The sequence below is a fragment of the Medicago sativa genome, chromosome 4, assembly GCF_051527215.1.
Source record: "Medicago sativa cultivar Bolivia chromosome 4, Bolivia_mono, whole genome shotgun sequence".
In the NCBI taxonomy this organism is placed as follows: domain Eukaryota; kingdom Viridiplantae; phylum Streptophyta; class Magnoliopsida; order Fabales; family Fabaceae; genus Medicago; species Medicago sativa.
Window position 1 is genome coordinate 18,269,489 of NC_140752.1, and position 24,739 is coordinate 18,294,227.

The 24,739-nt window shown below is 30.0% G+C and overlaps 3 protein-coding genes across 10 annotated transcripts; 1 reads left to right on the plus strand and 2 right to left on the minus strand.

Annotated features, from left to right (window-relative positions):
• The first annotated feature begins 13 nt into the window (after positions 1-13).
• Positions 14-939, plus strand: LOC146926897 (SKP1-like protein 11). The gene is made up of 2 exons (XM_085708111.1): positions 14-163; positions 370-939. The coding sequence occupies exons 1-2, from the start codon at positions 77-79 to the stop codon at positions 817-819; spliced, it is 537 nt and encodes a 178-aa protein (XP_085564237.1). The 5' UTR covers positions 14-76; the 3' UTR covers positions 820-939.
• Positions 940-11,118: 10,179 nt separating this feature from the next.
• Positions 11,119-13,327, minus strand: LOC146926898 (cullin-like protein 3). Of its 2 annotated transcripts, none has more exons than XM_085700337.1 (6): positions 13,060-13,327; positions 12,657-12,753; positions 12,369-12,554; positions 12,206-12,253; positions 11,887-12,093; positions 11,119-11,680 (listed from the first exon to the last, which is right to left on the minus strand). In XM_085700337.1, the coding sequence occupies exons 1-6, from the start codon at positions 13,206-13,208 to the stop codon at positions 11,231-11,233; spliced, it is 1,137 nt and encodes a 378-aa protein (XP_085556463.1). In that variant the 5' UTR covers positions 13,209-13,327; the 3' UTR covers positions 11,119-11,230. The 2 variants fall into 2 exon arrangements, with proteins under 2 accessions (XP_085556463.1, XP_085556462.1); XM_085700336.1 differs by having other exon boundaries at positions 11,119-11,686.
• Positions 13,328-14,109: 782 nt separating this feature from the next.
• On the minus strand, positions 14,110-20,533 carry LOC146926899 (U-box domain-containing protein 43-like). 7 transcript variants are annotated; one of them, XM_085700343.1, is made up of 6 exons: positions 20,240-20,533; positions 19,483-19,704; positions 19,093-19,238; positions 18,178-18,317; positions 16,602-17,198; positions 14,110-15,868 (listed from the first exon to the last, which is right to left on the minus strand). In XM_085700343.1, exon 6 carries the CDS (start codon positions 15,843-15,845, stop codon positions 14,292-14,294), a length of 1,554 nt encoding a protein of 517 aa, XP_085556469.1. In that variant the 5' UTR covers positions 15,846-15,868; positions 16,602-17,198; positions 18,178-18,317; positions 19,093-19,238; positions 19,483-19,704; positions 20,240-20,533; the 3' UTR covers positions 14,110-14,291. The 7 variants fall into 7 exon arrangements, with proteins under 7 accessions (XP_085556469.1, XP_085556468.1, XP_085556471.1 ...); XM_085700342.1 differs by having other exon boundaries at positions 16,582-17,198; XM_085700345.1 differs by lacking the exon at positions 19,093-19,238.
• Between the last annotated feature and the right edge of the window lie 4,206 nt (positions 20,534-24,739).

Sequence of the window (24,739 nt, forward strand, 5' to 3'; positions counted from 1 at the left end):
TAACAATGTTTTGACTTTCTACTCGGAGATTGGGGATAAGACTGGAAAACTTGATCCAAAATATGTTGCAGAAAAAATGATTGAAGAGAATGTAACATTATACTCTAATGACGAGGCTTCAAAGTGGATGGCGAATCTTTCCCTCACAGAGAACACTCTAAAGGTGAATTTCAGCTAGTTTTCAAACAAAAGTGATTGCTGCTATATTTTATTGATTTAATTAAATTGATCCATATTTTTATTTGAAACATGATTTTGGTGAGTATTGTTAAATATGATCACTTTTTTTTTTATATATCATGCACATCAAATGTGTAACCCTGAAGAAATAATGCATCCAATTAATATAAAAAAATGTTAAAGTTGCAGGAAGAGAAATTGAAGGACTCGTCAAAGAAAATCAAGTTGAAGAGTATTGATGGTGATGTGTTTGAAGTTGACTATGATGTAGCAGTTATGTCAAAAACAATACAAGATGTTATTGAGACTTATCCTAATATCGGTCATACGGAAGATTGCATTCCTCTGTCTGCCTCTGTCGTAGGAAGCAAAATCCTGGCTAAGATCATTGAATATTGCAAGAAGCACAATGAGGAATTTGACATGTCTGAATCAGATGATGAATATCTTATCGAGGATTGGGATGCTGAATTCGTTGAGTTAGACCGTGAAACTCTCTATGATCTTCTTTTGTCTTCAATGTACTTGAACATCAAGAGCCTGCAGGACCTGGTATGTGATAAAATTGCAAACATGATCAAAGGCAAGAATGTTGGGGAAATACACCAGATCTTTGGATTACCTGAGATCTATAGTTAAAAAAATGTTTTATTTGGATTTTTCTATGTCATTTTGCTTCTTCGAGATATTGTATTTGTTTGGATTAAAGTTTCCAAACACACTTTTGATTAACAAGACTTCAGATTCTTCTTAGTTTCATCATGTTTAGTTTATAATTTCAATTTTTATGTCACTTTGCTTCTTAGCAAGAATCTGCCTTATAAAATTATTAGTATCTATTCTAAGACCTATACTTTAAAAAAATGTTTCATTTGGACTTTTCTATGTCACTTTGATTCTTGAAGATATTCTGTGTTTGGATTAAAGTTTGCAACACACTTTTTATGTCAAACTGAGTTAGTGAGACTCCTCTCGTTGACAATCTAATCCTTATTTTTCTCATCATTCCACACTTTTAAGCCAAAAAGATTGGAGGGAGTACTAATTAGAGTCAAATGCATTTCTTTATCTATATTGGAGGGAGCACACTTAATTCGTAACTCATCAAACAAGAAGTCAAAGAAACAATATTTGTCATTACTATCAATTTATTACCAAGTGGAATTCTAAGTTGTAACTCCTCAAATTTATGAATTCATTACTATCAATTTTTTTCCTTCACACTCTTTAATTATGGTCAATATTACATTGACTCCTTAATTAAATTTGCGGTTTTTTTTTTATGGGATGCGGTTTCATTTATTTTGTTGCTATCTCTTTCTCTTAAAGTATTGAAGAGGGAATAACAAAAAAAATTGTAGAAGAAAAGAGAAATATGTAATTCAAGTTAAATGTAAGGGTGAGGGTACATATGTCGGGGTAGAGGAAAATTTCCCAACCGCTTATGATCACTACATCCGGTAGCGCCGATGAGGATTATCTATGTAGAGTTAAGGTTTAAATTCTTTCAACCCTTCAAAAAAATTATTTGTTTTTAGTTTAATTCTTCCAAATTTAAAATTCTAAAATGTTTTTCATGTTTCCAATTTTTTATGTATTGAATCATCAATGGAAGGGCTGACAAGCAACTCCTAATTTTGTGGAAATGAGGTCCTATGGTTCTATTTTTTTTCTTCTTCTCTTTAGTCTTTATTTATAGTAATTTAACTTGTATTTTTTTTATATTATGTGATTATCCTCTAAAAAAATTACAAAAACGAAAATAAATAAAGTTTTTTTTATGTGAAAAGAGATGATGCTTTAATTGGATCACATAAAAAGGGCTCTAGATAAATTTATTAAAACGAACCAAAAAAAAAAAGTAAATATGAAATTGAAAATAAAGATGATTGTTTTTTGTAAAATGAAAATATATAGTCAATATTTTTTGAACAAGCATATATAGTCAATATCATTAACAAAGAAACAATAATGTTATTATTATCAAACGAAATTGTAACTCGTCAAATTTATTAACTCATTATTACTATCAATTCTTTCCTTCACAGTTATGGTCAATATTGCATTGACTCCCTAGTTAAATTTGCTGTTTCTTTTATTTGCTGTTGCTATCTCTTTCTCTCAAATATATTGAAGAGGGAATAACAAAATTTTGTATAAGAAAAGAGAAAGATACTCCTTAACTCATTCTCTCTCTCCAATCTCAATATCTCTTTTAGATCTCTCTTAAAATATAAGATTGAATAGTAACAAAATTTTGCATTGAAATTCACTCGCTGAGCTTCACCACATGCCATTGAAGGACTCGAAGCCTCATTCACGCCTATGAAAATAAAATACGGCTTCAGCACACCAAAGTGAAGGTAAAAAATACGCATATCTCATAACTTATTTTTAGTGATATTAATATTTTGAAAGCTAATTGAAATGTTTATTTTTTTGTACCAAAAAAAAAAAAGAAATGTTTATTTTTAGGAACAAATATATAGGCTATTTTATCAAGCAAAAAAATATACAGACAAAACACACACGCTCTTCTAATATTATGTTCTCTCATCCAAAATATTTATTTCCATCTCCTGTTATCCGAAATTATAATTCATCCAAATTATTTTTCATGTTTCCAATTTTTTAGGTATTGAATCATCAAATTAAGGGCAGACAAGCAACACCTAATTTTGTGGAAATCAGGTCCTATTGTTCTAAACTATTCTCTTAAGTCTTTATTTTTTATAGTAATTTAATTTCTATGTTTTAAATTTACTTATCGTAATTTTTTTTTTGGGTAAAGAATTTATATTAATTTAACTTCTATTTTTTATATATTGTAAATTATTATGTGAAAAAAAGATATACCGTGATTTATTTATTTTTTTGGTTTTTGTAATGTCAACCCGAAAACGTGAATCAAGTTATTCAAACGTCAAAACTACCAAAAAAAAAAACAGAGAGAAATGAAGCTTTAATTGCATCACATAAAATGGTTCTTCATAAATTTATTAAAACAAAAAAAAAAACTAAATATGAAATTGAAAATAGAGGTGATTGTTTTTTTTATTTAAAAAAAAATAGAGGTATTTGTTTATTGAATGAACAAAATTCACTACGTAAACATGGATGAAAATAGTTTTAATTAACAAAATTATACTGATTCTCATAGTCACAATGAAACAAAAATAGAGAATCTACGGTTAAAAATATATATGATCAAGTCAATAGCCAATATTGATACATGTTTGTAGGATTTATTCATAGAAAAAAGATCTCTTAAAATGACTGATTTAGATTTTTGGGTTAAGTATGTTTTTAGCCCTACAAAATTACAAGCTTTTAAATTTATAGTCCCTACAAAAATTTTATTCACTTTTAGTCCTTATTTGTATTTTATAGAGACTTTTTTGAAAGGACTAAAAATATCCATTTTTCTAAAAAGATTTTAAAATAGGGATTATTCTTACAAACTAGTACAATATTATGGAGGATTAAAATTACCATCAAAATTTTATATTGACTAAACTTAAAAACTCCTGATTTTGTTAGATAAAAACATATTTAACTCTAAATTTTCCTAATGATGAATTGTCAAGACTATTTGAGATGAGGTGTTGTTTGCAATAAATTCATTTAAGTAAAAATTTACAATCTTTTTTTGGTAGTGGTCGGGGTTCGAACCCCGGACCTTGCATTGTGCCATAGAACAATTTTTTTTTGGTAGTGGTCGGGGTTCGAACCCCGGACCTTGCATTGTGCCATAGAACAATTGAATTATCTAGTTTCTTTCATTATTTTTTTTATTATTTTTTTTGGTGGTGTCTGGGATTCGAACCCCAGACCTTGCATATGTTATGCATTGTCCTTACCAACTGAGCTAAACTCACGGGACAATTTCTTTCGTTATTTTTAAATACAGGAAACATGCTTTAAAACTCCATTAATTTATACTAAAGAAATTGCTTTTAAAAAAGAAATAAAATTCGAAATCCGTGAAAAATAAACTATTTGTAAAAAGAAACAATTTGATGAGGTTATTGTTAATGGGGTTGTTCTAACATCTTCTGAAAAATTATTTGAAATTGATTATATTTTATATATAATAGATAAGAAATTACTTCATTTTCAAATAGGTCTGAACAATTTAAAATGTATAGTAATATTTTTAGATTTCTATTTAGCATTGAAAAATTAGGGTCATAAGATGAAAAAAAAAAAGTTAAAAGAATAGTATATTAATCTTAAACGTTCAGTAACACATAAACATCTTAAGAGAAATTATGCAAGATATTCAAGTGATAGATTTTAAATCTTTGTAGTATAGTTAAGATGTAGGTAAAAAGTTGTTATAATAAAAAATTACGATCTTTGAGATAGGGTTGTAAATAAATAAAATGAATAACAATGTTGTTCCGTATTCACTGATCTCATCCTATCTACTATATATACTAAAGTAAAGTTATTTTTATCATGACAATTTACAAGTGACACCATCTTATGAATCCAATTTCTCTTCTATTTTATTTTGCATATATATATATCTACTATCTACTATATATATTAAAGTAAGGTTATTTTTACTAGGACAATTTACACTTGACATCATCTTATGAATTCAATTTCCCTCCTATTTTATTTTACATATATATCTCAACAAACCAAATCTAATTTTTATTTTATTTTATTTTTGCATAAATATCTCAACAAATTCATCCAATTAACTATTCAAATCATTTTTTGTTTAAAAAAAAACTATTCAAATCTTTTTCATATTAACATAATTCACCAAATTACATATTAGTGTTATGCTTTAATATATATAAGATTTATTTTTTAATAATCATCGTAATGATATATCATCATTTCTTTGTTGCCCTCTGGTCTGCATGATGCTGAGCCACCTTGACAATTAGCTCATTTCTTGTCAGCTTCAATTTCTCTGCTTTCTTCTTTCCATCCTCCTTCGATGTGCTTTTTTCATTCATCATATGTTCATTTTCTTTTGTTTCTCTTTCGATCACATGCAACTTCACTCCAACGTTAATGTTTGACATATTCCCTTTATTTTTCTTCTTCGCTTTGATTTTTTTATGTTATACTTATAGGTACATCCACAATGAAGTTTTTAATTCTTTGATATTTCTTGCGCATATTGTACCTCCTATTTTGTTATTTTCTTCATTACACACATAATTCATTTGATACAGATAATAAAAATAATATCATATCTTTTATTTTTCAAACCCGTATCAAATGAATTATATGTGTAATGAAGAAAATAACAAAATAAGAGGTACAATATGCGCAAGAAATATCAAAGAATAAAAAACTTCATTGTGGATGTACCTATAAGTATAACATAAAAAAATCAAAGCAAAGAAGAAAAATAATGGGAATATGTCAAACATTAACGTTGGAGTGAAGTTGCATGTGATCGAAAGAGAAACAAAAGAAAATGAACATATGATGAATGAAAAAAGCATATCGAAGGAGGATGGAAAGAAGAAAGAAGAGAAATTGAAGCTGACAAATGGAAGCTACATTGCGGATGTATCGATAAATATAACGTAAAAAAGTTATCAAAGAGAAGAAAAAACAAATAAAGAGAAGATATCAAACATTAACATTGGAGTGAAGTTGTATGAGAATGAAAGAGGGACGGAAGAAAATGAACGTAAGAACAATGAACAAAAAACACCTTAAAGGAGGATGGAAAGAAAATAAAATGTCAATTGAAACTCACAAGAAATAAGTTGATTGTTAAGGTGACTCAACATGATGCAGACCAAAGGGCAGCAAAGAAACGATGCTATAAAACATTATGATGGTTATTATGAAATAAGTGTTATATATTTATCATTATTAGTATTATTATATTAAAAAATAATATGGGCGTTATATATGTCAAAATATGAACACTTATTTCATAATAACCATCATAATGTTTTATAGCATCGTTTCTTTGCTGCCCTTTGGTCTGCATCATGTTGAGTCACCTTAACAATCAACTTATTTCTTGTGAGTTTCAATTGACATTTTATTTTCTTTCCATCCTCCTTTAAGGTGTTTTTTGTTCATTGTTCTTACGTTCATTTTCTTCCGTCCCTCTTTCATTCTCATACAACTTCACTCCAATGTTAATGTTTGATATCTTCTCTTTATTTGTTTTTTCTTCTCTTTGATAACTTTTTTACGTTATATTTATCGATACATCCGCAATGTAGCTTCCATTTGTCAGCTTCAATTTCTCTTCTTTCTTCTTTCCATCCTCCTTCGATATGCTTTTTTCATTCATCATATGTTCATTTTCTTTTGTTTCTCTTTCGATCACATGCAACTTCACTCCAACGTTAATGTTTGACATATTCCCATTATTTTTCTTCTTTGCTTTGATTTTTTTATGTTATACTTATAGGTACATCCACAATGAAGTTTTTTATTCTTTGATATTTCTTGCGCATATTGTACCTCTTATTTTGTTATTTTCTTCATTACACATATAATTCATTTGATACGGGTTTGAAAAATAAAAGATATGATATTATTTTTATTATCTGTATCAAATGAATTATGTGTGTAATGAAGAAAATAACAAAATAGGAGGTACAATATGCGCAAGAAATATCAAAGAATTAAAAACTTCATTGTGGATGTACCTATAAGTATAACATAAAAAAAATCAAAGCGAAGAAGAAAAATAAAGGGAATATGTCAAACATTAACGTTGGAGTGAAGTTGCATGTGATCGAAAGAGAAACAAAAGAAAATGAACATATGATGAATGAAAAAAGCACATCGAAGGAGGATGGAAAGAAGAAAGCAGAGAAATTGAAGCTGACAAGAAATGAGCTAATTGTCAAGGTGGCTCAGCATCATGCAGACCAGAGGGCAACAAAGAAATGATGATATATCATTACGATGATTATTAAAAAATAAATCTTATATATATTAAAGCATAACACTAATATGTAATTTGGTGAATTATGTTAATATGAAAAAGATTTGAATAGTTTTTTTTTAAACAAAAAATGATTTGAATAGTTAATTGGATGAATTTGTTGAGATATTTATGCAAAAATAAAATAAAATAAAAATTAGATTTGGTTTGTTGAGATATATATGTAAAATAAAATAGGAGGGAAATTGAATTCATAAGATGATGTCAAGTGTAAATTGTCCTAGTAAAAATAACCTTACTTTAATATATATAGTAGATAGTAGATATATATATATATGCAAAATAAAATAGAAGAGAAATTGGATTCATAAGATGGTGTCACTTGTAAATTGTCATGATAAAAATAACTTTACTTTAGTATATATAGTAGATAGGATGAGATCAGTGAATACGGAACAACATTGTTATTCATTTTATTTATTTACAACCCTATCTCAAAGATCGTAATTTTTTATTATAACAACTTTTTACCTACATCTTAACTATACTACAAAGATTTAAAATCTATCACTTGAATATCTTGCATAATTTCTCTTAAGATGTTTATGTGTTACTGAACGTTTAAGATTAATATACTATTCTTTTAACTTTTTTTTTTCATCTTATGACCCTAATTTTTCAATGCTAAATAGAAATCTAAAAATATTACTATACATTTTAAATTGTTCAGACCTATTTGAAAATGAAGTAATTTCTTATCTATTATATATAAAATATAATCAATTTCAAATAATTTTTCAGAAGATGTTAGAACAACCCCATTAACAATAACCTCATCAAATTGTTTCTTTTTACAAATAGTTTATTTTTCACGGATTTCGAATTTTATTTCTTTTTTAAAAGCAATTTCTTTAGTATAAATTAATGGAGTTTTAAAGCATGTTTCCTGTATTTAAAAATAACGAAAGAAATTGTCCCGTGAGTTTAGCTCAGTTGGTAAGGACAATGCATAACATATGCAAGGTCTGGGGTTCGAATCCCAGACACCACCAAAAAAAATAATAAAAAAAATAATGAAAGAAACTAGATAATTCAATTGTTCTATGGCACAATGCAAGGTCCGGGGTTCGAACCCCGACCACTACCAAAAAAAGATTGTAAATTTTTACTTAAATGAATTTATTGCAAACAACACCTCATCTCAAATAGTCTTGACAATTCATCATTAGGAAAATTTAGAGTTAAATATGTTTTTATCTAACAAAATCAGGAGTTTTTAAGTTTAGTCAATATAAAATTTTGATGGTAATTTTAATCCTCCATAATATTGTACTAGTTTGTAAGAATAATCCCTATTTTAAAATCTTTTTAGAAAAATGGATATTTTTAGTCCTTTCAAAAAAGTCTCTATAAAATACAAATAAGGACTAAAAGTGAATAAAATTTTTGTAGGGACTATAAATTTAAAAGCTTGTAATTTTGTAGGGCTAAAAACATACTTAACCCAAAAATCTAAATCAGTCATTTTAAGAGATCTTTTTTCTATGAATAAATCCTACAAACATGTATCAATATTGGCTATTGACTTGATCATATATATTTTTAACCGTAGATTCTCTATTTTTGTTTCATTGTGACTATGAGAATCAGTATAATTTTGTTAATTAAAACTATTTTCATCCATGTTTACGTAGTGAATTTTGTTCATTCAATAAACAAATACCTCTATTTTTTTTTAAATAAAAAAAACAATCACCTCTATTTTCAATTTCATATTTAGTTTTTTTTTTTGTTTTAATAAATTTATGAAGAACCATTTTATGTGATGCAATTAAAGCTTCATTTCTCTCTGTTTTTTTTTTTTTGGTAGTTTTGACGTTTGAATAACTTGATTCACGTTTTCGGGTTGACATTACAAAAACCAAAAAAATAAATAAATCACGGTATATCTTTTTTTCACATAATAATTTACAATATATAAAAAATAGAAGTTAAATTAATATAAATTCTTTACCCAAAAAAAAAATTACGATAAGTAAATTTAAAACATAGAAATTAAATTACTATAAAAAATAAAGACTTAAGAGAATAGTTTAGAACAATAGGACCTGATTTCCACAAAATTAGGTGTTGCTTGTCTGCCCTTAATTTGATGATTCAATACCTAAAAAATTGGAAACATGAAAAATAATTTGGATGAATTATAATTTCGGATAACAGGAGATGGAAATAAATATTTTGGATGAGAGAACATAATATTAGAAGAGCGTATGTGTTTTGTCTGTATATTTTTTTGCTTGATAAAATAGCCTATATATTTGTTCCTAAAAATAAACATTTCTTTTTTTTTTTTGGTACAAAAAAATAAACATTTCAATTAGCTTTCAAAATATTAATATCACTAAAAATAAGTTATGAGATATGCGTATTTTTTACCTTCACTTTGGTGTGCTGAAGCCGTATTTTATTTTCATAGGCGTGAATGAGGCTTCGAGTCCTTCAATGGCATGTGGTGAAGCTCAGCGAGTGAATTTCAATGCAAAATTTTGTTACTATTCAATCTTATATTTTAAGAGAGATCTAAAAGAGATATTGAGATTGGAGAGAGAGAATGAGTTAAGGAGTATCTTTCTCTTTTCTTATACAAAATTTTGTTATTCCCTCTTCAATATATTTGAGAGAAAGAGATAGCAACAGCAAATAAAAGAAACAGCAAATTTAACTAGGGAGTCAATGCAATATTGACCATAACTGTGAAGGAAAGAATTGATAGTAATAATGAGTTAATAAATTTGACGAGTTACAATTTCGTTTGATAATAATAACATTATTGTTTCTTTGTTAATGATATTGACTATATATGCTTGTTCAAAAAATATTGACTATATATTTTCATTTTACAAAAAACAATCATCTTTATTTTCAATTTCATATTTACTTTTTTTTTTTGGTTCGTTTTAATAAATTTATCTAGAGCCCTTTTTATGTGATCCAATTAAAGCATCATCTCTTTTCACATAAAAAAAACTTTATTTATTTTCGTTTTTGTAATTTTTTTAGAGGATAATCACATAATATAAAAAAAATACAAGTTAAATTACTATAAATAAAGACTAAAGAGAAGAAGAAAAAAAATAGAACCATAGGACCTCATTTCCACAAAATTAGGAGTTGCTTGTCAGCCCTTCCATTGATGATTCAATACATAAAAAATTGGAAACATGAAAAACATTTTAGAATTTTAAATTTGGAAGAATTAAACTAAAAACAAATAATTTTTTTGAAGGGTTGAAAGAATTTAAACCTTAACTCTACATAGATAATCCTCATCGGCGCTACCGGATGTAGTGATCATAAGCGGTTGGGAAATTTTCCTCTACCCCGACATATGTACCCTCACCCTTACATTTAACTTGAATTACATATTTCTCTTTTCTTCTACAATTTTTTTTGTTATTCCCTCTTCAATACTTTAAGAGAAAGAGATAGCAACAAAATAAATGAAACCGCATCCCATAAAAAAAAAAACCGCAAATTTAATTAAGGAGTCAATGTAATATTGACCATAATTAAAGAGTGTGAAGGAAAAAAATTGATAGTAATGAATTCATAAATTTGAGGAGTTACAACTTAGAATTCCACTTGGTAATAAATTGATAGTAATGACAAATATTGTTTCTTTGACTTCTTGTTTGATGAGTTACGAATTAAATGTGCTCCCTCCAATATAGATAAAGAAATGCATTTGACTCTAATTAGTACTCCCTCCAATCTTTTTGGCTTAAAAGTGTGGAATGATGAGAAAAATAAGGATTAGATTGTCAACGAGAGGAGTCTCACTAACTCAGTTTGACATAAAAAGTGTGTTGCAAACTTTAATCCAAACACAGAATATCTTCAAGAATCAAAGTGACATAGAAAAGTCCAAATGAAACATTTTTTTAAAGTATAGGTCTTAGAATAGATACTAATAATTTTATAAGGCAGATTCTTGCTAAGAAGCAAAGTGACATAAAAATTGAAATTATAAACTAAACATGATGAAACTAAGAAGAATCTGAAGTCTTGTTAATCAAAAGTGTGTTTGGAAACTTTAATCCAAACAAATACAATATCTCGAAGAAGCAAAATGACATAGAAAAATCCAAATAAAACATTTTTTTAACTATAGATCTCAGGTAATCCAAAGATCTGGTGTATTTCCCCAACATTCTTGCCTTTGATCATGTTTGCAATTTTATCACATACCAGGTCCTGCAGGCTCTTGATGTTCAAGTACATTGAAGACAAAAGAAGATCATAGAGAGTTTCACGGTCTAACTCAACGAATTCAGCATCCCAATCCTCGATAAGATATTCATCATCTGATTCAGACATGTCAAATTCCTCATTGTGCTTCTTGCAATATTCAATGATCTTAGCCAGGATTTTGCTTCCTACGACAGAGGCAGACAGAGGAATGCAATCTTCCGTATGACCGATATTAGGATAAGTCTCAATAACATCTTGTATTGTTTTTGACATAACTGCTACATCATAGTCAACTTCAAACACATCACCATCAATACTCTTCAACTTGATTTTCTTTGACGAGTCCTTCAATTTCTCTTCCTGCAACTTTAACATTTTTTTATATTAATTGGATGCATTATTTCTTCAGGGTTACACATTTGATGTGCATGATATATAAAAAAAAAAGTGATCATATTTAACAATACTCACCAAAATCATGTTTCAAATAAAAATATGGATCAATTTAATTAAATCAATAAAATATAGCAGCAATCACTTTTGTTTGAAAACTAGCTGAAATTCACCTTTAGAGTGTTCTCTGTGAGGGAAAGATTCGCCATCCACTTTGAAGCCTCGTCATTAGAGTATAATGTTACATTCTCTTCAATCATTTTTTCTGCAACATATTTTGGATCAAGTTTTCCAGTCTTATCCCCAATCTCCGAGTAGAAAGTCAAAACATTGTTAATCAATTTTCGATCAATTTGCTTTCCAGCATGATCCTCAACAATCTGAAAGTAGAAAATAAAAAATCAACATTATAGAAAGAAAAAAAAATCATAAACAAGAGTGGAATGATAAAATCACAGATGAATAGTAGAAGAAAATCAGAGAATATCGTACCATAGCTAATATAGCATTCATTACTTGAGTATTCACTTCCAAATATACCTAGGACACATATATAACATCATAATGACTATAATACACAAAACATGATTACCATTATGAGAGGAAAATTTGAAAAAGCAGTGTAAGTTTTCAAAGGAATATTCTCATGACCAACCAAATCATAAAAGGATAAGAAGCCAATTTCTTCAAGGGAATGATCCATGGATTTTCTCATGTCATATGTTTCAAGAGATCGAAAGAGTCTTGAGAGGCACAAGGTGATTATTTTGTAATTTGACCATCTTTTGAGTAATTCTCTCAACAAAACTTCATTTTCCTTTGCTTGCAGAGATGGCAAAACCTAATTCATGACGAGAAAATGTTTTAGTTAATTTTACGCATGTGATTAAATTAACAACTACTGAGATTTTATACTTACATTTGTGTAAGAAATTAGACGTACCTTGGAATTAATGTATTTAGCAAAGACCTTCTTATAATTGTCACATAGTAGCTCAGAATTTATGTCATCCACATCTGCCCTCAACTTATAAACAGATCTAGATACAAGTTAAGACCATATAATACATAATAAAATCGTATGGAAAAGGAAATGGTTGTAGATGTTTAACATATGAGATATGAATTTTGCAATCATATTCCACACATTCATGAGCACCACATTGGTGACCGTTGAATCGAGTTCAAACAGTCCAGACAGTTCATACATAAAAATAATCAAAATTTGCACTAATGTAAGACTATATCCAATCTTGATCTAAAGAACATTATGTGATGATAGTGTGAATGTATAAGATCTCCGACTACCGTAAATCAAAATTGGTGAGATTTGCAATTAAGGATACGTGTAAATGGACATGTAATCCTGAACGGTGAAACTTGAGTTGTCAATCTCAACACCTCTTTCTATTAGGTCTATGAATTTGTTCACACCTTTCTTAAGCAATGGCCATTCTTTCTGGAAACTCGTACGGCTCCTTTTTCCTTCTTCCATCTTCCTGTAGGAAAAGTGTCAAATGCAAATGTTTATCAACCTCAATTTTTTTATGATCCTAAAAAAACATAAATTTTGTTGAATGTTAACAAAATGATCTATTCTAAAAAGCTTTACTACAACGAAGTATACAACCAAGGCATGAATCATCAATAATGTAACGATTAGTAGAGCTAGAGCATATGCATAAATCCAATGCACAGATACAAGAATTCTGTAAGAAAATAAAAGTGTTGGGGGGAAGGTGTGATAAATAATGTACTAGAAGAGAAGAGAAACAACATTGCAAACTTTGACCGACCTGAATTAGATGATCGATCTTTTGATTGTTGTTTGGTCTTTTTTATAGTACTTGGGCGTTACACAGACAGTATTCAATCACAATAATTTCTTCTCCTTATTTATACTTGTGAATCACCAAAATAAAAATGAGATCAAATCTAAAATTAAAGCTAAAACTTATTCTCTCCCTCTTTCCTTTCCTTTTTTTTTTTTAATCACACTGTTGCCTATCAATCTAAGGAAGTAAAATTAAAAAGAATAATAATAATAAATTGAGACGATTTTATTTATTTATTTGGTAAGAGAAAAGTACTACGAAAAATGATCTAGATCGAATGACTTTATTGGCGGAAAGTCACTGATTTTTGTTTCAAATTATCTTTATAGATTCATGAAAACAAAATGATAGAAAATATGTTATTCTTACATTTGTTACAAATTTATTACATTTTATTTTTCGGTATAAAATGTTTCTCTGAATAGAAAAAAGTTCCGGTCCCTGTGAAGTCAAATAAGAAACTAAAGGTACAAACAAGAGGTCAAATAGCTGGATTATAGGAAACAAAAATCTGATCATTTAATAGAATTAAAAAAGCAATAAAAGCAAATGAAGACCTCCTAAAAGAATGGGTAATTTTGTATACAATAATCCCAGGGGCTACAGTTGGATAAATAAATGCATACAAGACAATAGCATACAATATAGATACAATCCAAAACTGATTTTTAAAAGCATACAAATTACATACAAATTTTTGTTATCATAAACATCACAGTGAAGCATTTACAACAAACCTACACTCATCCCATGTTTGGAAAGATTCCTGAGAAGTTTGGTATCTTATCAACATGCTTGAGGGCACGCTCAGCAATCTGCCTAGTTCGATAATCACCGTGTTGGAAAGCGTCCACAAGTGCAGTACTCACATTTTGATCTCCAGAAACTTCGTAGGCTATATCGTCTGTTCGCAACAGTCTCTCCACTGCCCAAACTGCCCTCCTCCTCAAATTGTCTGTCCGTTTCTCGAGCAACACATCAAGTATTGGCTTCACTCCTTCGGCCTCACACAAAACCATTACACCTTGCTCAATATCTACTCCATCATCTATTACAGTACATAAGGCTGCAAGTGCTGCCTCGACCACATTCACATTTGTGTGGTCCAGTAGAGCTACTAATTTAAGGACTGCCTGTCCTTCGTAGAGACAAAATGTTTCTTTTAAAGAACACTTCCCTCGGTGGATCCTACATAATCCGGTAATCACCGGTGGTTTGCTGAAACACGAAAAGAATGAAGCACAAAAAGCCGGTTCTGGCATCTCAGGCAATTTGGTTAAATTCTTTGATTCTAGTGATAAATTCTCCAAAGCTATAGCAGAAACCATCTGTACATTATCAAGTCCATTGGTCTGAAGCAGTTCAATGAAGAGTGCAGCAAGATTTTGATCACGGCAAAGCGCGACAGCATCAGGCTCATCAGCCAAGACATATGTAATCCTTGCAACAATCTTCATAAGCCCTTCAAGAAATGGTGTCACAAACCGAGTGCCTCTAATCTCTCCTTGCCTGATGGCAATCACTTTCGATATCGCCATAAAAAAAGCGCCTTCATCCAGTAGCTGTCTCGTGAGGCCTAAATCTCTCTCGGGTAGATCTGCTAAGAGGCCAACAGCAGGCGCCTGCTCTTCAGTGATTCCGATATTTTCTGATATGACTTTAACTAGACTACTAAGCTGTCCCACCGAACCACGAAGCGCATCGGCTAATTCCGGGCCCATGTGTGGAGACAAATTTTGAAGAAGTTTTATGGAAGCTAAACGAAGATCTTTCTGCGGTGCCTCAATGAATTGAACTAGACTGATAGTGGCACCAGAGCTTTTGATAGCAGAAACCAGACTCAGCACTGTAGTTGGAGAACTAGCAAGTCCAACAAGAACTTGGAGAAGTTTGCACTCAATTGCTGGACCAGTGTTGCTTATAAGATGGAGTAGCTTATGAACTATATCCTCTGAGACCAGAGTTTGGTGATCAGGTCCAAGTGGAATTGAATCGAAGTCTTCTCCCGAATTCACAACACTGGCAAGAATTGTAGCAGAGACCTCTTTTAGTCGTGTGGGAAGCAGATGAGGGCCCACCGCAAAAAGGTCGTTGACAAGTGGGGAAAGTATTCCAGCCTCTATTAAAACCTTTGCGCTTGGCTCACACGATGATATCTGGTTTAGTGCCTTTAGTGCAGCTTCTCTTGACTGCATATTGCCACTTTTCATGATATCGATCAAAGATGAGCCCACAGTTCTGGCAACAAGGACTTTAACGTCATTGTCCAAAACCAGCTCACCAAGGATTCCAGCCATGGACAGTTTGGTTTCTGGAGGCCCTGCAAAAGTTTCAACGAAAAACAAGACAATGGATTAATATCTACAAAGGAATAAAGAATTCTACAAGCAAATGACACATCAATATTCTAAATATTTAGAAGACACACAATTAATAAAAATATTATGGATTATAAATCAGAAGACCTATTATTATGGATTATAAGATACACAATCAATAAAAATATGTCATGTAAAAGCAAGCGACATAGCAAAAATATAAGCTAATATATCATATACAAGTCCTAAATCAAATGACAAAAGAAAAGTGGCTTACCATTCAAAGTTGGCAAGACTAAAGTAGCAGACGATACTAAGTTCATGCAGTGAATTATAAGAATGAATTGTTATACACGTAGGGGTTCACCTTGATTGAGTTTGGTTTTGTACGAATTAAGATAGGACTCACATGTTCATTCAGATACCAATTACCATGTTCAGGTGTGTTAATGACTTAATGTAAACAAAATTAATCAAAACTAAGTTGCATGCAATTAATTTCCATCAAATTCAAGTTTCTAGTGTTACATTCTCTAATATTTTCTTGTAATTATATATTTTCTAACTTTTGGAGCACTGTTCACAAATGCTCAAATTGCTTATAGATGCTTGCATTAAATGTCGATGTGATGGTTTCTACCCTCAGCTACTGTTCATTGCTTATTTTATTTTGTTTAATATATTAATTAATATATTAATATTGGAGAAATACTACTTGAGAGACTTTATCTGTACTTCTCCGGGTTTGGCGGAATTTTCCAGTAGTTGTCAGAAAAATGCAGTGCAGCGTCAAATGCAGTGCAGTTGTGCCAGTATCAGAAAAAGCAGCGCAGGCGTCAGTGTCAAAATTCCCCCTTCTTTCTCTCTTCCACGCAACTTATTTCTTTCTCTTCCTCCACTTGCACTTTTCATTCATCCTTCTTTTCTTTCTCTCTCTCACGCTCCTCTCCCCTTTCTCTTGCGTCAAGTAGTATTTAAACCATTGCATTGCCATCTCATTTACTCATCTCTAACATGCTAAAATCCTTCATAAATTTTGATAGCCAAGTAAATCTATGCTTTCCTTTTTCCTTCGTGTTGTACTATATTATGCATTTTCATATGTTTGATAAATTTACATTAACATACTCTACAATTGATGATGCAGGTGGTATATTAGATGATAAAACCAGCAGCTTATCTCATTGATATGCATTCTTTTTTATTCTTTCTTTTTAAAACAAGTAGTACATGGCCGTCTTTTTATCATTCTCCATTTGTATATTCAACATGCAACTTTTTGCCTCTTCTTTGTCTCCCATCCATTGGTTTCGACAGCCAACTCATGGAATTCTTGAAGGAACCACACCAGCAACACAACATGAAGACAAGTCAAAAGAACACAATAATTAGAATTTTTCACAAAAGTTAGATTTTATTTTGAAAGGAAATACTAGTGTGTGGAAGAAAAATTGATTTTTAGTTCACAAAACTCATGGTGAGATTGTTTACTAGCCAACTACACTATTTAACATCTCCATTTTAATGATTTTCACATATTCATAGGTATTCATCAAATTTCAGTGATACATCTTTTCTTGGTACTCAGTAAATTTCTATTATCCTCTTTATTTTTCAGTTGAAAGCCCTTAATATGAAAGCAAATGATAGATCTTCTCTAAATAGACAAGTTTAAGGTATAACATCTTGATGAAGAGGCACGTGTAAGGCTTTATTAAAAAAATGTTATTTTTGTTGAATCAAACATAAGCACAATGTTCTGTCACATATAAAGTATAAGGGTAGACTTTAACTCTTGACTCCTTCTTTTTGGCCTGATACTGTTAAGTCTCTTAATGATTTGTTTTCTCATTTCTCTATTTTCTTCGACAAATTTCCTCCCCCCGCATTAACCAAATCACCAAAGAGAACACTCTACCATCTTTTCTACATGGACAGCTACATTTATTTTATCCCTAACAATTATATTTATAATTATACTTTTAACCCTTTATTGTCTCATGCAGAGTCTCATCATTCATAACATTCTTGGTACAAACAGAGTTATATGCCTAAATGTGTGTGTGTGTGTGTGTATATTATTAAGTGCAAAAACATGATATGCATAGTCATGTACTGCACAAAAACAATCAAAAACCAGATGTAAGCTAAAAATAATAAACTTTCTTCAAATTCGTAACAGCTTACAGTTGAATAATAAAGTGAATGAATGAGAAAGAACTCAAAAGTGGAAGGCCAATGCTTTGTTTATATAAACAAGAGATTCATTAAAACAAGTTCTACACAATTGTTTTCATGTTTTTTAACTTACAGTGATAATTTGCATTTGGACAGCAGCAAGCAAGCATGTAAACAAGTCCTCATTAGACACTTTGACAGCTCCTTCGTCCCACAGTTTCTCAAAGTGTTTGGATAGAAGTCGAGCAAGCACGTCAACAGGAACATAATCACCTGCATATTTGTGTAGATTAAGAAAGCAGCATGAGCAATAAGATATAATCTTCAACAAGGAATTAAAACATTTGATGTTGTCATTTACTAATTTTTGTTTCAGTAATTTATTCCTATATTATTATTATTAACATTATTATGAGTCCTTGAGGTATGCAATGGAATTCATGTCCACAATTTGACTAGGAGAGCCGATTAAAAGGCATGACAAAAGAATTATTGACTTGCAATTCCATTATAATTGTTAATCACATTTGTATTGCATGTGTTTCACTAGCAAATATTCTACTTAACCATCTTTTGAAAACTTGTGATTATGAAAAGGATCATAACAAGTGAGTATGTTAGTTAAAATTGTATTCAATGAGAACAAGTCACGTAAAACCAAGAATTTGAGTCATAGTCAAAGGAAACAACAACCAGATTCGGAAGCAGTGTTGTAAAGGGATGATTTGCTACATCTGGCCATGCACTAACAACACTCAAAGTATTAACAAGACTTTTAAAAAAAAAAAAAATGATGAGAGCTCTACTCACATGTTCCATTTTTGTCTTTATAATTTTCTTGAAGTCCAAAAAACTCAATTGATAAAACAATTTTTACTTAAATCATGTACAACTTAGATACACATGTTAATGCAAAAAAGAGAAGTACACTATTTCTAAGCCTAAAAGGTTTCAATATGTCATATCATAAAGATTAACCATTTCCACCTCATCCACAAGAAACAGTTAAAAAAAGTAAATTCAATAGTATTGAATTATAAATATATACCAAATTCATTTCCAAGTTCAATGGCAGCATTTACATTTTGATAGCTACCCTTCCTCCCAGGACTACTTCCACAAAGACACACACCTCTTTAACTTTGATAACCTTATCTTATTATTTGTCTTCATGTGTATTTGTTGCTTGCAAACCTTCCAAAAGTTTCACAAAAGACAATTTAGAAATACTCTTGGACAAGTTTTTGTAAATTTTTTAGCTAAAAATAATTGAAAATAACAACATGATTTTTACCTCAAGAAAGTACTTGACTTAAATTGTCAAGGTCAAAAAAAAAAAAAAATAGCATGACAAGCCCATCTAGCAAATGGTGTTCTACTGCAAGCTACAATGCAATAACTAACAGTTATGACTATTAAAATATTGTATGGTACTTACAATTTAGAACAAACACAAATGAGCTAGCAAGCTGAGAGCCTGAGATCATATCCTCCTATACATGAACAGAGCCACCACGTCCATATTTATAAATTAATCCATCATGCCTCACACGCTACATGAATGACACGGTTTACAAATTGATGAACTTCCTAGCAAAGAGAGATGGCACATTCCGATATGTTTCCAAGCTTGCAAACTGGCGTGTGGAAGCCACTCACCCTGATATATATATCCAAGGGATTCAAAAATGATCACAAGCCAGTTAGTTGAGTATAAAATTCAACACTAACTACATGACTAGATTTGAATCAAGTATAACCAAGAACATTTCCTCAACAAAAAAGACGAGAAGTATGATATGCATTAAGAAATTAACTCAATTTTCCACCTACGGTTATTTTTATTACACAGATTTATTAAAATTAAAAATAAAAAAAAAAATTAAAGATTAAATAAATTTTTCTAATGTCTCTGAAATAACCCAATAATCGAAATTATAAACCAAGTATAAACAAAATTTTGAAAAACAAATTTGTTTACAGATCTACAGTAGCAAAGTAACTCACACTATAGATCAAAAATGATAGTTAAAACATTGCTATGAAATGAAAGAGGTAAAAAACTGAAATCATAACCAAATTCAACATATACAGAAGAATAATAACCTAGAACATATATGAGAAGAAACAATAAAACAAAAATAGAAGACATGCAGAACTGTCTATTGCAATAAAATTGAAACAGAATTGAATACCCATTTTGGTTCGATTTTTCCATGGATTTTGTAACCGAGAAAGGCTTAGCTGATGAAAAGATGCCGTAGTTGGTTGAAAACACCATCGAAAAAGGACCCATTTTTTATCTATGATTTTTGGAGATTTTGTTTGGTGAGAAAGGTAGATGAGGTTGAGAAGATGAAGAATACAAGGTCGTTTGAGTCAAGAAAGGTCAGATGGGGGTGGAGAAATAGCTGGCGGCCGGTGGTGTGGGAGAGGTGGAACCACTTTTGTGTTATAGTTTCATAATGGAAACGTGTCAGAGTAAGGATGAGAATGAAAAATGAGGGTAGAATTTTTTCTTAATTGGGCTTACCTCAATTCTGTTTACTAGGGGAGGTGTATGTATAAAATTGTGGTGTGAATAAAAGTATGTATAAAATTGAACTTAAAGTAATTAAAAAACAAATATACATTCAAACCTAGATCTTATGTCCTCGTGAGCTTAGCCAGTTGGTAGAGACAATGCATAATATATGTAAGGTTCGGGGTTCAAACCCCGACCATCACAAAAAAAAACCAAAAAAAAAACCTAGATTTTATATTATTTAAATTTCAAAGTCAATGCATCCTCAAATTCATCTCCAAAAAATTGTTCAAATTTTTTTTCAAATTCTATATTATTTAAATTTCAAAGTCAATGCATCCTCAAATTCATCTCCAAAAAATTGTTCAAATTTTTTTTCAAATTCAAAATAATAAAAATAATTGAATACCGATTGTTATTATTGAAGTTCAATTTATTTTTGAATTTTAACTTGCTCATACTTCATTCGATTTTTGCCTGATCGTAATTTAATTGTATTGTTTATTAATTACACTTCTGATATTACTTCATATTATTGTTTCTTATAGGTTATTAAAAACAAATTAAAAAGTTATTACAAAATAAACTACATGTGTTGTCACTTTTCTAAAGTTTGTTATACATATCGTTGTAATTCAACTATATTTGAATAACTTTTTTCAAAATTTTAATATATAATATTAAAAAATATTCTATTTATAATTTTTTTTTGAAATAAAACAATTATTAACTATATTTTTATTTATAAATATTATAGTGCATGAGTTGTATTTTTTTCACCACATGTATAGTCATTTTCTTAAAGTTTGTCAGTGTGTTTTGTTTTGGCCGAGTATTTTAGTCTGTAATAGCGTTTAAGTTGTTTTAAATGATTTGAATACATCTGCTCAAATATTGTTTGATTTGTTCAATCATGATACGGTGCTCAAACATGGTTTGATTTGTGCAATAAATAAAGTTATGTTTTTTTTTATATTCCTTTTGGTATCTAATGATGTTTACACCGTTTTGTGTGATTTAAAAAAATTGGCTCAAACTTTAAACATATATACACTCGTGGAAATGCTTGAACGTGTTGTTCTATGTATGAGGGTTGAGTGTGTTGCTCAAATTTATGCACAAGTTTGATTTCAAAATTGGGACTAAATGGGCTTTCGTGGATGGTCATGGAAATGTTCACAGCGCTATATTTAGTGATGATTATAGTCATCCCTGGATGAAGGATAGATAGGAGAAACTTAGAAGTTTTACAATATTGTTGGTTTTTATTGAAATTCATCTTATCTAATTTGAAAATGATATTTTTACCTAAAATTTAGAAACTGTATTTATTATGGCGATTAAATCCATTTCTTTCATAGTTGTAGTACTATGATTGAAATGACAAAGTATTTTGATGTTATCATCCCAGTAGATGGACTCAAAATGGTTTTCTTTTGGTGTTTTGGTAGATTTTTAGATGCTTTTGCGGATTATATCATAAGGAAAGATTTTGAGTTTCTCGAGTTATAATGGATCAAAGACTATTTATTAATTAGAGAATGATTACTTTACTAGTCCTTGCATTTGTATTGAATATGGGTAGTTTAATTTTTGTGTTGATAATGATTACCATTGTGGTGATTTCATTCGTTTTAAGTTTGCTTCTGTTGATAACAGACAATTGGTTCATGTTTTTGAAATTGTACTTTAGATTTATCTCTGTCTAGACCGTCGCCACTATTATTGGAATAAATGTTATATGTGCTCACGTAGTTAAATAGATATATTGCAGATAGAGTATGTATTTATATATTATGTCTATTACATAGTTTGAAATGTCAATTTTTGTATAATAAGAGCTACTATTGATAAAAAAAAAAAGGCGTTCATGTTTATGTTTGATTTGTATAATATTATGCTATGGTATTTGTGACATCTTAAATTGTTGTATTCGAATCTTGCATTCGTGAGTAGAAAAAAATTGGACATGGCATGGATGAACGCACCGAATACGAATCTAATTTTGCTTATTTATAATTCAATTTTTTAATCATTTTATTTTTATTGATTGCGATGACGCGAATTTCTGATGTTGATGTCGTCAAACATTTTCTATCTTGTGTTTATCTATTTTTTTATTTGATTTTGTTTTTCGCCATGAAATACATTAAACGATCAGCATGTGCTATCTTGGTAAGAATCGATAGTTGATAACAATTTAATCATGTTGTGCCTTCTTTTAGTAAATTAATTTGAACTTTTTGATATTTTTTTTCGTTTTACTTGAATTATAGTGTTTGGTAACAGATGCATTAAACCCCAAACATTCAATAGGTGAAATTCTAACGCTAAGCTACTTGACAAAAATCAAAATAATTTATTTTAAAATAAAAAAAGTATAATTTATTTTCAACAAAATTAGAGTGCCAAATAATTTTTCAAAAAAAAAAATAATTAAATAATTTGCCACAATAAACTAATCAAAGAGATGATATTTACACCCCACCGATTGTTATTTATTTCCATAAGAATCGGGAATAGAAATTATTAAAGAAGTTTATAATTTTTATATATTTAAGAGAATGTAATTGTTATTCCAAAAGAATTACTCAAGAAATTTATTGAATAAAATTATAACTATTATAGTTTTAGTTTTTGTTGTTGTGTTGTGGTGGTGTCGTGTCGTCTGTGGCCGACTGTAATTCCACTTGTGCGTCGTCGTGTAATCATTGACCGATTGTAATTCCAACCATATGTCTGTGGCCGACTGTAATTATACATGTTCGTCATCGTGTAATCTGTGTCCGATTGTAATTTCACCCACCCATCTGTAACCAACGTTAATTCTACCCGTGCATCGCACGGGCAACACACTAGTGTATAACATACAAGTTTTTCTTTCTCCTTTTTTTTAACCCATTTGTTAGACATAGATTAGGCTTCTTTTCATCCTTTCCCCATCTTCCAGTCTTGTTAGGTTTTGGATGATGTGGGGTTACAGCTGTAGAGTTCTGTTTATAAACCTAATGTACAAAAAGAAAAACGGCTCATCAAGGTGCTGTAAAGGGATTGCTTAACCATTGTGAAAAGTTGTATCTTAGAACTGTATTTTATGTATCTTGTAATTGGATGAAATGTGCTGTCAAGGGATTTTGCTTAACCATTGTGAAAAGTTGTATTTTAGAACTGTATTTTATGTATCTTGTAATTGGATGAAATATTAACATAGTTATATTACAATTTCTATTGTTGATAGTAGTGCTATTATTCTGTCAAAAAATAGAAGAAAAGAGTTGTGCTGTTATTCTTTGTAATTTTTGTCATCTAGTTTGTGCCACGTGAGAAGAAAATGAATTGGTTTTTAATCCCTTGACTGTATTTATATCACAAAATGAGGCATATTTAGATTTGAATTTGGTGGAAAATGAAATTAAGTGTGGCTTTTGTCAAAAATGTGGTGGGTAACTGTGATTTTGTTAGTCTCATTGCTGATGCATGAAAATTGAAGTATTTGACTAATGAATAGTTTTTTTAATTTGAAATGCTTAAAGAGTACACTTAGGGCACTCGGTAACAAGAACTTGTTTAAATACTTGCTGATGCTAGTTAGGATATCTATTATTTTTATTTTAGAAAGTGTCAGCTCATTAAAGGTAAACTATAACTTACAAATAAGAGATTGTGGTGTACTTGGTTGCTTGTTACATGAGTAACTCTTTAACATGTCAAGCATTTCCAAATATGCTCAATGAATGTTCTAAAACATTAACATTAACATTATATACAATTGACAAGAAAGATACAAAGATAGGTTGAATAGCTTCATCCATACATTACTGATGTTTGTTTTCCATCCAATCCTTAATCACCCCCATTGGATGATACCGAGGCATACTTATCCTTCTAAAGGGTCAGGGTTCGAATCCTAAATTTCTCACTTCTCCACACTTATAGTGAGTCTAGTCTCTAGACTACTTAACAACAAAATAAATAATTGATGACTGTGAATCCAACCTCCCTAAAATGCAACATTTTACATTACTGTATTTTTCAAATATTTAAGCTTATTTTGTTGTTGATACTTTGTTCTGCAGGCCACACTTTCTCATGGGCCTATTTATTTCAATTTAGGCCCACTTGTATGATGTAGAAACGTTGTATTGTGAGGTACAAAAATTGCTTTTCTCAT

Bases quoted from the DNA above. Each gene is read 5' to 3' on its own strand.
- LOC146926897 (XM_085708111.1), top strand. From the start codon at position 77: ATGATTGAAGAGAATGTAACATTATACTCTAATGACGAGGCTTCAAAG. The intron at 164-369 runs GTGAATTTCAGC...TTAAAGTTGCAG, and splicing joins TCACAGAGAACACTCTAAAG to GAAGAGAAATTGAAGGACTC.
- LOC146926898 (XM_085700336.1), bottom strand. From the start codon at position 13,208: ATGGAAGAAGGAAAAAGGAGCCGTACGAGTTTCCAGAAAGAATGGCCA. The intron at 12,254-12,368 runs GTTGGTCATGAG...TATGTGTCCTAG, and splicing joins TCTTATCCTTTTATGATTTG to GTATATTTGGAAGTGAATAC. The intron at 11,687-11,886 runs GTGAATTTCAGC...AAAATGTTAAAG, and splicing joins TCACAGAGAACACTCTAAAG to TTGCAGGAAGAGAAATTGAA.
- LOC146926899 (XM_085700340.1), bottom strand. From the start codon at position 18,214: ATGCTTGCTTGCTGCTGTCCAAATGCAAATTATCACT. The intron at 15,869-18,177 runs GTAAGTTAAAAA...AAACTTTTGCAG, and splicing joins TCCAAATGCAAATTATCACT to GGCCTCCAGAAACCAAACTG.